Raw genomic sequence first — 15,494 nt, forward strand, 5'->3', positions numbered from 1 at the left:
CAGACGGCAGGATACCACATGCGACGAACGGGCGACGCCGGCGAAGCGATGAGCGGCTCTGAACGGACGGGAAGGGTCGACGGCGCACACACCCGAGCTCGGTTGCATGTGTACGATGCGCTCACTTTAAGATTGGACACGCAGCACGCAAGCTGATGGACATAACGCTGAGGGGACGGGCACTAGCTGCTCGAGCTAATACAACCAAAAAGTGAAGGCAGTCCTCTGGTCGTGCAAGTTCTGAGTGTGGCCCTCGAGTATCTAGTGAGACGAGTATAAGCAGCCCCGTATGATCACCGGTATCAGCAGTCCGTGACGCAGGCGGATTGAAAGAGCAAGAGAGGGTCGTTTAGGCCCCGGTCGTTTAGCCCCCATCACAATCCCCTGGCGAAGATTCGAGTGATATCGAGTGGCCCGACGATTTCTGTGAGTGTAAGGATAATTCAATCGCTAGTGGCCCTGTACGTTTAGCTAAGTGTAGGAAGTAGAAGGTAACTGGCAGTCGTGGCCTCCAGACACCTTCCTGCAGCCGAGAACAGGACTGGCGCAGACCTCATGCGTGGCAGAACGAACACAACCACTTAGTCCTGCTTTTAAAATAACCACAACCAGACACGGGTTACTCGACGCTTGTACGGGTTACCCGACACTTGTACGAGTTACTCGACACTTTTACGCGTTACCTGACACTTGTACGGGTTACTCGACACTTGTACGCGTTGCCTGACACTTGTACGGGTTACTCGACACTTGTACGCGTTGCCTGACACTTGTACGGGTTACCTAACGCTACTATACTGATGTCTTGTACGGGTTACTCGACATTTGTACGCGTTATCTGACACTTGTACGGGTTACTCGACACTTGTACGCGTTGCCTGACACTTGTACGGGTTACCTAACGCTACTATACTGATGTCTTGTACGGGTTACTCGACATTTGTACGCGTTATCTGACACTTGTACGGGTTACTCGACACTTGTACGCGTTGCCTGACACTTGTACGGGTTACCTAACGCTACTATACTGATGTCTTGTACGGGTTACTCGACACTTGTACGGGTTACTCGACACTTGTACGGGTTACTCGACACTTGTACGCGTTACCTGACACTTGTACGGGTTACTCGACACTTGTACGCGTTGCCTGACACTTGTACGGGTTACCTAACGCTACTATACTGATGTCTTGTACGGGTTACTCGACAGTTGCACGGGTTACATGTACCATCGAAACACGTAGCTGACACAGTTTTCCTATACTAGGACTATGCCTAATTGACTGAATCGATAGAAATATTTTAGAAATGTCTTACACTTGATGTTTGTATAGCCATATTCATATTTTGGGTTTGGTTCCCACAAATATGTGTCAGAATCTGTCGGAAACGTAACCCTAACCCTACGTCTTCCTATTCGCTAAAATGAAACAATACGATGACTGGATTGGTTAATTTTGGTTTTAAATTGCCTTCATCACAATCCTGCATAACTCTCTGTCGGAAAGACGTGTATATTCATCCAAATATATAACCTAACACGTTACATAAAATTGTTTTCTGCCAATACGATCATCGTATTTGGTTGACATGCTCTTCTATGTCGCGTGAAATTATATATCTTGTGGCGGCTTTTATCGTCGTTGTCTGTAGCACAGCGTGAGCCTGAATATGCCGCTTGCCAACAGGGACTGGACGCATACAGTACCTGCGTAGTAATAGGTCACACGACCCACAGTGCTGCGATCAAAACCTGACTGTAGCGCATCTGAGAGTCAACACTTCATTTACTGGTAGGTAAAGTGTACCGCACACAAACTTCAAGTTGGTACCCATACAAACGCCAAGTGCCAGCGTGTCACTCGCAGCTCATTTCGGAATCTGCACCGCAGCACTCAAGCCTCTCACGATGCCCAAGGCCAAGCAGCTCGTCCGGGACGGCCACCGCGTCGTGGCCGACATGGTGGAGGGCCTGGCGCTGGCGCACCCGCACCTGGTGCTGGAGCGCGCCGAGCGCGTGCTGCTGCACCGCGACTACGCGGCCATCCGCGAGCGCCAGGTGACGCTCGTGTCGGGCGGCGGCAGCGGCCACGAGCCCGCGCACGCCGGCTACATCGGCGAGGGCATGCTCACGGCCGTGGTGTGCGGCGGCGTGTTCGCCTCGCCGTCCACGCAGCAGGTGCTGGCGGCCATCCGCCTGGCCGCGGGGCCGCACGGCTGCCTCGTGCTGGTCAAGAACTACACGGGCGACCGCATCAACTTCGGCCTGGCCGTGGAGCAGGCCAAGGCCGAGGGCCTGCGCTGCGACATGGTGGTGGTGGGCGAGGACGTGGCCGTGCTGAACGCCAACGCGGGGCGCCGCGGGCTCAGCGGCACGGTCTTCGTGCACAAGCTGGCGGGCGCGGCCGCCAAGGCCGGCAAGGATCTCGCGAGCCTGGTCGAGATGGTGGACGCGCTCACGGGCAACAGCCGGCTGGGCACCATGGGCGTGGCCATCAAGCCCTGCACGCTGCCCGGGCAGGAGGACAGCTCCAGGCAGTGGGGGGACGACGAGATGGAGGTCGGGCTGGGCATCCACGGCGAGCCGGGCGTGAGCAGGTGCCAGCAGCAGGACGTGCCCGCCCTCTGCAACATGCTGGTCGACAAGATCACGACGGACGAGACCAGCGTGGGGCTGGCGCTGAAGGAAGGAAGTAGATGCGTGCTTATGGTCAATAACCTGGGAGCTACGACGGGCATGGAGCTCTACGTGGTGGCCAAGTACGCGGTGCAGGCTCTCCGCGCCAAGGGCATTGAGCCGGAGCGCGTGGTGGTGGGCTCCTTCATGACGGCGCTGGACATGGCGGGCTTCTCGCTGTCGCTGTGGAACTCCAATGGCGACGCGGACATGCTCGCGCTCTTTGATGCCCCCACCTCGGCACCTGCGTGGACGTACTCGCCCTTTGACCTCTCGCAGTCGTCGATCTCTGGGCCGTTTATCGAGGCGGAAGCCCCTGCCCAGGCGTCAAAGGCTTTCGAGCGCCCGGCGGAGCTCTCGAACAACGGACGTCTGCTGGAGAAGTGCATCCTGGCTGTGTGCGATACGTTGATCAAGAACGAGCCGCAACTGACCAACTGGGACACCAAGGTGGGCGACGGCGACTGCGGCACCACGTTCAAGAACGCTGCTGAGGCGATCCTCGCGGACCTGAAGACTCACTACCCGCTGAACGACGTTACGCAGACCCTGCGTGCACTTGCTGACTCTGTCGGTCGCAGTGCTGGCGGCACCTCTGGCGTCCTGTACGTCATTTTCTTGACGGCTGGCTCGCTCCACCTTGAGAGCTGCAAGGAAGTGGACACTGCTGCGTGGGTTGGAGCTTTCCGAGCAGGTATTGCTGCCGTCCAGAAGTACGGCGGTGCGAAGGAGGGCTCGCGCACCATGGTGGACGCCCTCGTCCCGTCGCTTCGTGCTCTTGACAGCCCGACTTTGAAAAGCGGCGCTGAATTGACTACAGCTGCGGCGAAGGCAGCTCAGGAAGGTGCCGAGGCCACGGCAGGTATCTCCACGAAGAAAGCATTCGGCCGTGCCGGATATGTTGGCGAGGAGTTTGGTGTGGGCATCCCCGACCCTGGCGCCAAGGCCGCTGCATTCTGGATCCAGGCCGTCGCGGACACTGTGAGCTCGAGCTGATGCGATTGAGACCACAAGAAGTAGGGGATTGTGCGTTGCGAGACTTTCAAATTGTATGAGATCGTGAGCAATGAAGGTGTTTGGCATGTTGAAGTTGTCAATCTTCGCAAAGTATCTTTTCGACTGACCCCTGACAGGCGTCGACTCGGACACCAAGATTTTCACGACAAGAGACACCAGGCGAGCTCAGAGCAATGGAACCGCGCTGGCATCCTCCACAACCTTTATTGTTGCTCATTATGATCGCTACAAGCTCTGCGCTCGCGCTGGGGGAAACCTGTTGTGCCGACTGTCTGGAGCAGACTGACCCACTACACACCGTGATCACGTACGACCCGCTCGTATTCGATCAGTGCAGTGCGGCCACAGGAATTTGCTGCTACGGGTGCTTCTTCACTCACGGCACCCTGGAATATCAAGAAGGCATCACGTTCGACAGCAATGGGTCGGCTCAGGGCTCGGCTGGCCAGCCGTTCAGCTTCGCCTTCAACGAAGTGTCTCGCGTGACCTACGACTTTTTGAAGATTAATCAGGCCCAAACGAGTTTCGTCACGAACAAAAGCACCGAAGCAAGCTCCACGGGGAATATCTTCACCATTTGTGTTGATGAACCTGGGACGGTTGTCTTTCGTGGCTGGGGCACAGACTCATGCACCCAAGTAACGGAAGAGTACAAGTTTTCCGTGGTTGAAGTCAACAGCACCGGAACGTGCGGCTCCAGTGGATCTATCACCTTAGTAGGCTCCGCTTCGTCAGCGCATAATGAACTGGTAGATGCTACTGGTCGGGATACCACTAGCTCGTTATACACAGGCCAGGAAGACTTCACGAATTGCAATCCAACGCGCGGCACTGTGGTAACACAGGCGGATGGATCGAAAGTCTGCAAGTGTACCGGGGATTGGCGTAACCCGCCAACATGTGACGAGTTCTCATACGTCAAAGTGGTCATCACGATCCTTGGAGCCGTGGCGACAGTGGTAAGGAGAACATTTAAAGCTGGAAATCCTCACTGGTCAAGTTGCTAATTTTCATCTGGCTGACCGTGCGCGCAGGTTTCGATTCTGATCTCAGTGCGAGCATACGTCAAGAGCCGCAAGAGCTCCAAAGCAAAGTCTAGCACGAGCAAAGACGCTGAAGAGGATAGCAACGACGACTGCGATGATATCCTTTCAGTCGAAGTAATTCACATCGGTAATAAGCCTCCAGTCGGTACACCAGGCAAGCCTTCTCCCGGCATTCCTGGATCTCCTGCTCGTCCGTCTTTCATTGCCAATGAACAAATTACAACCTCAACAAAAGAGACGACACTATGAAGTGCTTCGAAGAAGTTCAGTAGGTATAAACTCAAAATTCCTCTTATACGACGATCAACGAGAAATGAGGATGAAAACTATAGCACATGAAGACTGTGAGGATCGGACGCTAACAGCCTTCACCGCCAGCAACATTGAGACACGACGTGCGCTCAAAGGACGAGAGTGTCGTCGTGAGCAACGCCCAGAAAACCATGAACGATGCGCACACTGCCGCTGCAATTGCAACGACCGATCCTTTTCGGCCTGTGAAGCGTGCAAGCTTCAGTGCACGAGCAGCCTCAGCTTGATCCGGCAATAATGGTAGCACTACAAGGTGTAAAGCACGGATGACCACTGCAACGAGAAAACAGTACATGGCCTGTGCGCGAGCGTGACTTGAATCCGACTCGTACTCCGAATCATACACGTCAAAGTGCTCTCCAATAGCTTGCGACAGCGAAATGGTAAATGGAACAGCCAGATTCCCCATCGTGACCAGCAAACTGAACGACGTACACTCGAGTCCCGGTTCAGCAACTGCCACTGCTGCGAACAGCGCCACAAAGTATGCCAGCGCCTCAAAAACGACGATAACCTGTTCCACCAACAGCGTGAGAACAGCAACGCGCACCACGTTGTACACCGCGAAAAGAGCCACAACGAGAGTCAAAGCAGCGGAAATCACCACTGAACCAGCCACTGTTTGTCGCCACCCAAGTTTTTGTAATATATGCGTCGTAGGACCGTGTCCGATCAGCAGGGCTGCCCCAGCATACACAACTGCGTTCAAACTGGAGAAAATGTTGGTCATCAATGTCCCTGCTGGAGCCCAGTACTGATAGATCGCTTTGGCCGAGGTGGCATAGTACGTGAAGCACAGCCGAGAGAGGAAAATGTAGGCCATCAGCTGGACAATTGCACGCTGATGGAACACCTTGTGGGCAGTAATCCGCCACTCGCGCGGCATTAGAATATGGATATTGTATCCCGCAGGATTCTCGTCCTCCAGCAAGAAGAACCACGTTACTACCATCGTTCCTGCTGACACCAACACAGCGATCACCACCATGCCGTTGACTGAAGCCCCCCACGCGAAACTTCCCCCATACGAATCGCTGTTGCACATGAACGCCACGAAAAATGTTACAACAAATTGCGCGAAATACCGTGCTGCAAATAGTGTGGTGACAACGTAAGTCGGTCCTGACGCTCGTGGAGGTGGCATCGGCAACGGGTTGGTGTCACCTTCAAGCTCGCGCTGTTGGTGGTGAAACTGCATCTGCTGCTGCTCACTCGCTTGGTGCAGCTGCGCGAACTCAACGAGCATGCCATCACTCGCAGTGTCTGCCAGCACGTACCCAAACGTAGCAATCACGAACATCGCCACGTACTTGTTCCCAGACTCGGAAGCAATACTATTGGCCACAGCTCCATTCGTTAAGTAGGGCGTCTCTGATGGCAGAACGGCCAATATAAAGGAGAAGAAGAAGCATATCCCCCACCCGATCAACATGTACGCTCGTCGTCTTGACCCTTTGATAGGAACTCCGTCCGATAGCATCGCCAAGAAGACCTTGAGCAGCCAGGGTAGAGCAAGCCACCGCTCAGCCGAGTACGCGAGGTAGTCGTCCATATTGAGATACACGTTCAAGTACGGGTACATGAGCGACTGAAAGAGTCCGTGCACTGCACCAACCGCGACATAGTTGACGAACAGTCCAACGTTCTCTCGAGCGAAGAGATCCAGAGCTGCTGCAGCTCGACCCGACGGGAGCTGCTTGCCCACTACCATCAATGAGTCAGTGAAGTTGACTGAACCAGTGTCGGACTCGGTGCTGGGCCGGTAGGGAAGTACTGCAGCTTCATATTTGCCGCCATCGTCGCTGTGAGACGCTGACGCCGTCTCCAGCATGGAGAAGTTCTGGCGCCGATCTTGCGGGGAGATACCGTAGCTCTTGAGTTCATTTTGGAGCTGGTCCTCGGGTGAGATCACGTATCCGGCATTGTTGTCGGTCGTACCCATGGCCTTGAACGCAGGAGGGAGGCCGAACGGGTGATGACTAGCAGAGACCAGCGATACCGCTGATATCGTCTGACTCGATTTCGATTGGCCAGTGGCATACTTTAATCAAAAGAGACGAGTTCAGAAAGCACTTGAATAGAGGGCTGAAAAGGCATGGCTACACCTGCTTTAGTCCCTACACCTGCTGCTTTAGTCCCGTGTAGGGAACTTCCATCTTGGGATCCCATCTTTTTGCAGATTACCGTCACCTTCATGTCGGGGCTGGTGGGGCAAGACTTACTTGTTACTGTTGTGTAAGCGCTCGTGCTGACGATATGTTTACACATACTATTGTGGCGAAACTGTAAGTCTACACAGCGTATTCGAAGAGTAGAACCCCCGGACTCGTCCCAAAAGTATAATCTATACTGTATAGAGCTCTTTGAGATTCTACACACGTGGCGTGAATTCGTTTGGTACGGCAGGGTGTATACCACCTCGTACGGTGTCGTCTGTTTGGATGTAACCTCAATACTTTTACGCTGTGGGAACGTACTTCGTCATTCGGATGACATTCCACGATTGGACTTGTACCCCTCAGGCTCGAGACTTCGAGCGTATTATCATGCGCCTACAGTTCATCGTGCTGCTTCCCATTGCTGCCACCTTCGCCGCCAACAGCAATGCGCTTCCCTCCACCGTGGACAGTGGAAAATCGATAGCGAACCAAGTCGATCCCGTTGAACCTGGCCGTGCTCAAGGCAAACGATTCCTGCGGACTCTCAAGACTAGCGACGACCACGACAAGACAGAAGTTAGGTCACTCGAAGACGAAGCTTCTAAAGATTATGGTCCCTTCGTTGTTAGCTCTTGGAACATTGGCTCAGCGCACTAATTAATACTACAGTAGTATCACTATAATAGGCGAACATACGCGTCAAAGAGAAACGAAACCTATGTGAATTTGTGTCGTGAAGATGTAACGCAGGTGTGTAGGACAGAAATTTGCTTAGTAAATGGTCTTGTCGTAGCTGCAGGTTTTGAGGATGACGCTGCCAATATCTGCGGGTAGTGCGTAGACGCACTCATTTGTGATGTAGGACGCGACGTTGCAGCTGTTGCCCACGTATGAGTTTGCCGTCTTAGTGATGACGTTCGAAGTTGACGAGGACTGTGTGCGCATTGTGATCTTGTAGTTGCCGTAGCTGGCCTTCCGAGCCATGCAGGTATACGGAGTGAAGTCGTTGACGCTATCGGTGCTTTTGCCAGCAGCTGCAGCAGCTTGAGTCAGGGGATACCGACCAACGGCGAGCACATAGGTTCCGGCGCTCAATTGCTGGATCAGGTACGAGTCTTCTGCCGACACGGAGCCATCCGCAAATCCTCGGCTGTAGTACGCGGCATTGTCGTCACCAGCATCGTCGTTACTTGCCACAAACGTTAGTGAGCCGTCATTGAGCTGCTTGAACAGGAAGATGTGCGGGTCGATGTACGCCGAGTCGCAGTCCGAGTTCACGTCAGAGAAAGTCACGTTGTTTGCCGTCTCCATGGACAGCAAATTGATCTCCACGATAGCCGAAGACGCCGCGATGCTCAGCGTGTATTGGTCCACCGTCACATAGCTCGACTTGCGGAAGATACTGCCACTCACAACCTCCGTCACAACTGGAAGCGCAGCGTCAGTCAAGCTGATACACCACGACGCAGCTTGCAGCAGCAGCACCGCAGCACCCATCGAGCCGAAAACACCACGCATAGTAGCTTCAAACACGGATCTGTTGTTCTTGAGCTGAGAAATAATCGAAATGAGCTAGTGTGGTGTGCCTCAGCCTCTCAGTCTCATCATCCAACGCGACGATGTCTCCGGCGAAACCTGCAAGAACGTTCACTCCAACAATAAAACACTGCGGCCAGTCCCACCAAATCGGCCAAAATGAACCATTCCACTTCCACCACACCCACGACCATAGAAACCTACACGGGACACTGCAGCCATACAACCCACCTCAATCTCAACCAAACAAAAAAATCAAAAAGCACGTGCATTCTCAAGTAAAGTGTCTATAAAACCACAGTCCCAGCCAGCAATCATCCCTCCCAACGGCAGCTTGCAGCCAGAAAGAGAAGAGAAAGAAACCAACCAACCAGCCCCCTGTGTCCAACCCCTTGGTCCACCAACTAATTAGTTGCCGAGCAGGTCGTAGTCGTCGAGCTTGTCGTTGTACTTCATGATGGTCCGCTTGATCTTGGAGCTGTCCACCCACGTGACGAAGTCCTCCATGGGGCGCGTGACCAGGAAGGCCGGGTCCGAGACGACCGTGGGGCCCACGCGCACGTGGCCCTGCTCCACGAAGGTGGTGGCCTCCTTGATGCTCTCCGCCATCTTGACGCGCACCATGACGACGGGCAGGCGGCGGCGGCAGAAGGACGACACGTTCACCTCCTCGGCCTTGAGCAGGCTCTTCTTGGTCTGCACGAGCCCCATGTGGAAGAGCTTGTCCAGCAGCGCCGCCGTGGTCTTGGCGCGGAACGGGTCGTTGGCCGGCCGCTTCTTGAGCCGCGCCACGACGCGCGAGATGTGCCCCACCAGGCGGTTGTACTTGTGGTACTGCTCGCGGTCCGGGATGCGGTAGCGGCGGATCACCTTGATCTCATGCAGGTTGTTCTCCTTCTTCCACTCGAGCAGGTCCACCTTCTTGAGCAGCTTCTGCTCGTGGAACTTGAGCTGCCGGCCCATGGCTGCTGCTAATTTACTAGTTTACGCTCGGGGTCGACAAATGAGGCGCTCTTCGGGAAAAATGGGTCTCGCCACCGCGTTAAAAACGGCCACTGTGGGGTACGCGCATACAAAAGGCAAGTGCAGCGCGCGTGTACCCCCGTTATTTTACGTTGCCCTACACGTTCTCGCGTGGTCCACATGACGCGCCCACGACCAACGGATCCGAAACGTAGCTGCTCGCGGATGGGATCGGATGGATGGCCGGTCATTTCCATTTGGTGCAGCGCAGACATGACGGCCGCCGACGTGGACAAGAAGAGCAAGAAGAAGAAGCTCAAGGCCGCGGACGCCGAGGGCAAGGACCTGATCGCGCCCGAGGCGCACACGCCCGCGCTGGACACGAGCAAGTGGCCGCTGCTGCTCAAGAACTACCACCAGCTGAACGTGCGCACGGGCCACTACACGCCCATCGCCTGCAGCTCGAGCCCGCTCAAGCGCAACCTGAGCGACTACGTGCGCTACGGCGTGATCAACCTGGACAAGCCGGCCAACCCGTCGTCGCACGAGGTCGTGGCCTGGATCCGCCGCATCCTGCGCGTCGAGAAGACGGGCCACTCGGGCACGCTCGACCCCAAGGTCACGGGCTGCCTCATCGTGTGCGTGGACCGCGCCACGCGGCTCGTCAAGGCCCAGCAGGGCGCCGGTAAGGAGTACGTGGCCGTCGTGCGCCTGCACAGCGCCATCGAGAGCCAGGCCAAGCTCGCGCGCGCCATCGAGACGCTCACGGGCGCGCTGTTCCAGCGCCCGCCGCTCATCTCGGCCGTCAAGCGCCAGCTGCGCATCCGCACGATCTACCAGTCCAAGCTCATCGAGTACGATGAGGACCGCCACCTCGGCATCTTCCACGTGAGCTGCGAGGCCGGCACGTACATCCGGACGCTGTGCGTGCACCTCGGCCTCGTGCTCGGCGTGGGCGGCCACATGCAGGAGCTGCGCCGCGTGCGCTCCGGCGTGCTGGGCGAGAACGACGCGATGGTCACCATGCACGACGTGCTGGACGCGCAGTTCCAGTACGACACGTACAAGGACGAGTCGTACCTGCGCCGCATCGTGCGCCCGCTCGAGGTGCTGCTCACCACGTACAAGCGCATCGTGGTCAAGGACAGCTCCGTGAACGCCATCTGCTACGGCGCCAAGTTCATGATCCCGGGCCTGCTGCGCTTCGCCGACGACATTGACATCGGCGAGGAGGTGGTGCTCATGACCACCAAGGGCGAGGCCATTGCCGTTGCCATTGCCCAGATGACCACGGCTGTCATGGCCACGTGCGACCACGGCGTCGTGGCCAAGATCAAGCGCGTCATCATGGAGCGAGACACGTACCCGCGTCGTTGGGGACTGGGCCCCATGGCGCAGAAGGTCAAGGGCCTCGTGAAGGAGGGCAAGATCGGCAAGTACGGCAAGGTGAACGAGAACACGCCCGCCGATGTCTCGGAGCTCTACGGCAAGAACGAGGAGAAGAAGCCTCTGGTTGAGGAGGTGAAGGAGGAGAAGATGGAGTCAGCTTCCGAGGAGGACGAGGCCCCCAAGAAGAAGGCCAAGAAGGAGAAAAAGGAGAAGAAGGAAAAGAAGGAGAAGAAGGAGAAGAAGAAAAAGCACAAGCGCGACGCCGACGAGGCCGAGGTCGCCGAGGAGGGCGAGTCCCCCGAGAAGAAGAAGTCGAAGAAGAAGAAGAAAAAATCCAAGGAGACCAGCGACTCGGAATAGACCACCTTCACTTCACTGCTAGATGCGTTATCCCCATGACTATCCTCCGGACAAAAAGGAGGTAGCCTGTAGCCCAGCTATCAGTCGCAAGACAGAGAACCGAGGCACGGAGCTGCTTGTTGTGTGTATATGCATGCAGCTCTGTCGCTTCAAGTAATATATATCCTGTATGTTTTCAACTACGTCGCCATCTCGAGAAGAACGATTGCCCTCCTTGTCTCGTCTTCTTGCCGGGCTTTGATTTCCTCTTGTGTGCGTTGGCTGCACTCACTTGTTCCACGAGGCGTTCTCGTTCGCGTTCCTTAGCTCGCAGCACCAACATCTGCTGGAAGTGTTCGCGTGCACGCTTCGACCGCCAAGCGCATTGAATTTTCACAGCGCAGACAACTCGTTTGGCCTCGAATTGGCGGTCCTTCTCGTCTTCGTATTCTTTCTTACGCGTGGCGATCACATGCGCACGAGTTCCGGGATCCGCGTGCGTGTTGTTGGGATGTCCACGACGCATTATGCAACCTGTCACCAAGTCCTCGAAAACGAAGTCCGGAGCGTCGTCTTCGTCTGCACCAGCTTCAGTTCCTGGTTGACTACGCTGCCGTCTTCGTAGCAGACGTCGTTGGCGCCGCCATTCCTTCTCTATGCTCTCTTCAACCTCCTCCTCATCGCTTTCAATACGTTCGTACGTGGTGTCGGGGGTGCCAGGCTCGACAATCGGCGAGTCGTTTTCGTTATCGTCTGAATAAATGCTCGGAGCTCCTTTGCCGAAGACAATCGCGCGAGTTTTCCTCCTTTGCTTCGACTGCACACGCTTGACTCGAATTCGCTTCCAGCGATCAGTGAGTTTAACGACGGGAACCAGTTCCGTGATCGCGATGCCGTCAAGAACAACGCGAACCAACCCGAATCGATCCTCCGGCACCTCCACAACAATGGCCGAGCTCACGAGTTTTTCGCCTTTCTTAGGAAACACCTTCACGTAGAGACCATCGCTCGCAGCTAACATATCATCTCGGTCGTTGTCCTCGTCCTCGTCGTCCGATTCATTACCAACTTTGCTCTTTGCAGGGGGCACCATGGGTTTCAACTGAGAGAGCATCCGAGGTAGAAATCGCTTGAACGCCCCATCCGTCGTGAATCCCGCGCAAGTTTCATCCTGTCGAGCTATCTCCATGAGCTCCGTGATGCTGGTTCCCTTGGGTTCACGGCGGTAGTTGCCAGCAGGGAAGTCTCTCTTCGGGTAGAACTGAAATGAGATCGCACACTGCTGAGCGATACTTGGCGCCACGATCACTTCGCGACCTGGACGACACCAGCGTGGCAAGCTGATGGCACGAGTGAAGAGATAGTGGAAGTAGTTGCGCTGAATCAATGTAGCTGCACGTCGACGTCGGCTCAAGAGGTCTTGGAAGGCATGATACGCTCGTCGACCACGCCACATGCTCTGAATCAAAGTAGCCGAGTCGTATTCCAGTTGAGAACGCAGCAGGAATTTCCAGTGGATCTCGTCCTTCTCCATGAGGAAACACTCAGCGCGGCGTAAGCCTTGGAGTTCGGCGGCAGAAAGCGCTCGTGTATTTAGGAGAAACCCAGGCAGAACCCAGTGTTTCTGAGAGTTGAGAAACACGGGCGTGCCATCCATGATGGCCTGCGTCCGCGTCGTCACATGCGACTGGGAGAGCTTAACGATGAATCGGTTGCGCGTGGCTAATTCTTGTTCAAAGTCCGCGAACATTTGCCGCATGGCCTGAAGTCGCGCGTGCATTTTGCTCTGGGCCTCCTTGATCTCGTCCAGCTTGCGCGACAGCTCGAAATTGGTTTTGAAAAGCATCGGCGATGCTGCGAACAGCACAACAGAAGACTTTCGCCTATCGACTGGAGATGGCTCGGGTGATAAAGTCTGTGTAGGATTTGTGCCAGCGACAGGATGCCGAAGATACATGACAAACCAGAGCGCAGGCTTCTCTGGCGCGGTCAGAAGCAGATTTACAAGCGCGCGGACAATTTCATCGACCACCATGTCGAAATATGCGTCGAGGCTTCGCTGACCTTGGAGAACAAGGCGAAGCTGCTCCGAGAGCCATTCCGACTCAATCTCCATCGCTTTCAGCTCGGTCTTGGGCTCCATATCTGGTTTATCCATTGACGATGAAGGTTGTAGTAGTTCTTCCTTTGATTGTTCGTCCTCCTTCGAGAACAAAGGCACTTTGCTGGTGTCAATGCTCCAGTTGGATTGCACCGACGGCTGCTCCCAGACCAGGAACGCGTGATCTACCTTCTTGAGTCGGCGTTCTCGACCCACGAGCTTCAACTCCTGCTCAAGCGCGATGATTCTCCGGATCAATCGCTTGCTCTCCATCTCGTCTTGCTTCGTATCGCGAAGTGCACTCTGAATAGTTCGCCGCTTCCTGTGCATCTCAAGCATCAGAGCCTCGGGCACAGTCGACTGCACCACGTACGCCAATTTGCACTGCAAAATGCAAGACAGTATAGTTAAGACACGAAGCAATAGGAAGAATGGTACAGGGTGCGTCGTACTGCTCGACGCAAGTAGTCGGCAAGCCATGGCAAGGGCGATAAAGGTCTCGCCATCAGCACTTCGTTCACACCGTCCGAAAGGTGCTGGAGTAGCTCCAACACCTCTGGATTCTCCAAGTACGAGGAGTTGGGACGTTTAGCTGCGTACACACGCGGTAGAAACTTGTCCAGCCATTGCTGTCGCCGCTGCCGGCATCGCTCCAGCTCGTGCTTGGTCAGCCGCACCATCGCGACTCTCCAGCTCTTCGCTGACTGCTTGTCCCGGAGATGAATCGGGACTCGACGGGCACTTCAACAAGTCGAACCACGCAAACAAAACCAATGCAAAGTTGATTCACTTCATCAGCTACACGTACTCTGAACAACAAGGTAAGGAGAATCTTAGACCGTTGTGGGGAACTCGAGCTCTCGCACGAAGTTCAGTGACGCAGCGTTCTTGCTGGTGGCAGCCTCTTGCGGCAGCATGTCGTGCTCTCTGAGCCATTCCTCGTTGTACAGTTTGCTACCGTAGCGAACGCCGCTGTCGGCCAAGATCGTCACAATGGTGTGACCCGGACCCAGCTCCCTCGCCATCTTGACTGCTCCCAGCACGTTCAATGCGCTGCTTGGGCCGACGAAAATGCCGTCGTGACGCAGCAGGAAGTAAGCCATGTCGACGATCTCTTGGTTGGTCCCTGTGATGCCATGGTCGATGATAGATTGGCGAAGGTTACTGGTCACTCGCGTGAGTGCCGCCACACCTTCGGCGATCGACGAGCCCTTCACCGTCGGCATCATCTCGTAGCCATCCTCCATCGTCCCGGTGGATCTGCCATTGTTGATGAACATGGCGACATTTGCGACCTCAGCAGGATCGATGAGCCAAACCTTCGCGTCCGGGTTCTTCTCCTTCAAAAACGTCGACATGCCTGCGATGGTCCCCGAAGTCCCCGCTGAGGACACGAACCCGTCGATCTCGCCCCCGACCTGTTCCCAAATCTCTGGGGCTGTGCCCTCGTACCGGAGACCACAAGATATTTGTCCGACCCACAATTTTTGTCCGACGTGTAAAAAGTCGAATACTATAGATTTTCAAAGGTACAACCGTAACTTTATGCTAAAACTTGCACGAAAAAGCTAATTTTTATTCCGTCTTGTTAATGACAAATGCACCGGTGTCCGAGCGTGGGCCGACTGGAATGAGCCCAGCCTTGACGAAACCACGTCGAATCACATCGACCGGCACAGATTCCCACGCAGCAACCACGATGTCTGTGATAAGACTGCGTCGCTGCGTGGGATTGGTGCAAAAATCGTTATCTACATGGTACCTCACATACATTTCCCTAGTAAAGTGCTTGAACACACGCATTACCGCGACATCCATCGGCTGGGAAAGGCCTGTGATGCCAGGAGGGATGAACTCAGGTTCCGTACAGCAGGCTGCGAGCGATGCTCGCGTTGAAGCCATCTTGTGGACCTTCAAGCTGTCGAGCAGAAGCACTGATGGGCCACAGACCGATG

The 15,494-nt window shown here is 55.3% G+C and overlaps 8 protein-coding genes across 8 annotated transcripts; 3 read left to right on the forward strand and 5 right to left on the reverse strand.

Annotated features, from left to right (window-relative positions):
* Window positions 1–1,909: 1,909 nt before the first annotated feature.
* On the forward strand, window positions 1,910–3,673 carry IUM83_19391 (Dihydroxyacetone Kinase; the record flags this gene model as incomplete). The annotated part of the gene is made up of 1 exon (XM_067944438.1): window positions 1,910–3,673. One exon carries the CDS (start codon window positions 1,910–1,912, stop codon window positions 3,671–3,673), a length of 1,764 nt encoding a protein of 587 aa, XP_067785854.1.
* A 239-nt stretch (window positions 3,674–3,912) lies between these two features.
* IUM83_19392 (uncharacterized protein) lies at window positions 3,913–4,989 on the forward strand (the record flags this gene model as incomplete). The annotated part of the gene is made up of 2 exons (XM_067944439.1): window positions 3,913–4,653; window positions 4,729–4,989. The coding sequence occupies 2 exons, from the start codon at window positions 3,913–3,915 to the stop codon at window positions 4,987–4,989; spliced, it is 1,002 nt and encodes a 333-aa protein (XP_067785823.1).
* A 109-nt stretch (window positions 4,990–5,098) lies between these two features.
* On the reverse strand, window positions 5,099–6,994 carry IUM83_19393 (Transmembrane protein; the record flags this gene model as incomplete). Its single annotated transcript, XM_067944440.1, has 1 exon — window positions 5,099–6,994. The coding sequence occupies one exon, from the start codon at window positions 6,992–6,994 to the stop codon at window positions 5,099–5,101; it is 1,896 nt and encodes a 631-aa protein (XP_067785855.1).
* Window positions 6,995–7,982: 988 nt separating this feature from the next.
* Window positions 7,983–8,708, reverse strand: IUM83_19394 (Serine protease V8; the record flags this gene model as incomplete). Its single annotated transcript, XM_067944441.1, has 1 exon — window positions 7,983–8,708. The coding sequence occupies one exon, from the start codon at window positions 8,706–8,708 to the stop codon at window positions 7,983–7,985; it is 726 nt and encodes a 241-aa protein (XP_067785824.1).
* A 447-nt stretch (window positions 8,709–9,155) lies between these two features.
* Window positions 9,156–9,710, reverse strand: IUM83_19395 (U3 small nucleolar ribonucleoprotein IMP3; the record flags this gene model as incomplete). Its single annotated transcript, XM_067944442.1, has 1 exon — window positions 9,156–9,710. One exon carries the CDS (start codon window positions 9,708–9,710, stop codon window positions 9,156–9,158), a length of 555 nt encoding a protein of 184 aa, XP_067785856.1.
* A 273-nt stretch (window positions 9,711–9,983) lies between these two features.
* On the forward strand, window positions 9,984–11,459 carry IUM83_19396 (H/ACA ribonucleoprotein complex subunit 4; the record flags this gene model as incomplete). Its single annotated transcript, XM_067944443.1, has 1 exon — window positions 9,984–11,459. One exon carries the CDS (start codon window positions 9,984–9,986, stop codon window positions 11,457–11,459), a length of 1,476 nt encoding a protein of 491 aa, XP_067785825.1.
* A 175-nt stretch (window positions 11,460–11,634) lies between these two features.
* Window positions 11,635–14,219, reverse strand: IUM83_19397 (uncharacterized protein; the record flags this gene model as incomplete). Its single annotated transcript, XM_067944444.1, has 3 exons — window positions 11,635–12,755; window positions 12,837–13,923; window positions 13,992–14,219. 3 exons carry the CDS (start codon window positions 14,217–14,219, stop codon window positions 11,635–11,637), a joined length of 2,436 nt encoding a protein of 811 aa, XP_067785826.1.
* Window positions 14,220–14,372: 153 nt separating this feature from the next.
* Window positions 14,373–14,897, reverse strand: IUM83_19398 (Cysteine synthase; the record flags this gene model as incomplete). The annotated part of the gene is made up of 1 exon (XM_067944445.1): window positions 14,373–14,897. One exon carries the CDS (start codon window positions 14,895–14,897, stop codon window positions 14,373–14,375), a length of 525 nt encoding a protein of 174 aa, XP_067785852.1.
* Window positions 14,898–15,494: the final 597 nt, after the last annotated feature.

This window comes from Phytophthora cinnamomi, assembly GCF_018691715.1.
Source record: "Phytophthora cinnamomi strain GKB4 chromosome Unknown Contig75, whole genome shotgun sequence".
NCBI classification, from domain to species: Eukaryota; Oomycota; class Peronosporomycetes; order Peronosporales; family Peronosporaceae; genus Phytophthora; species Phytophthora cinnamomi.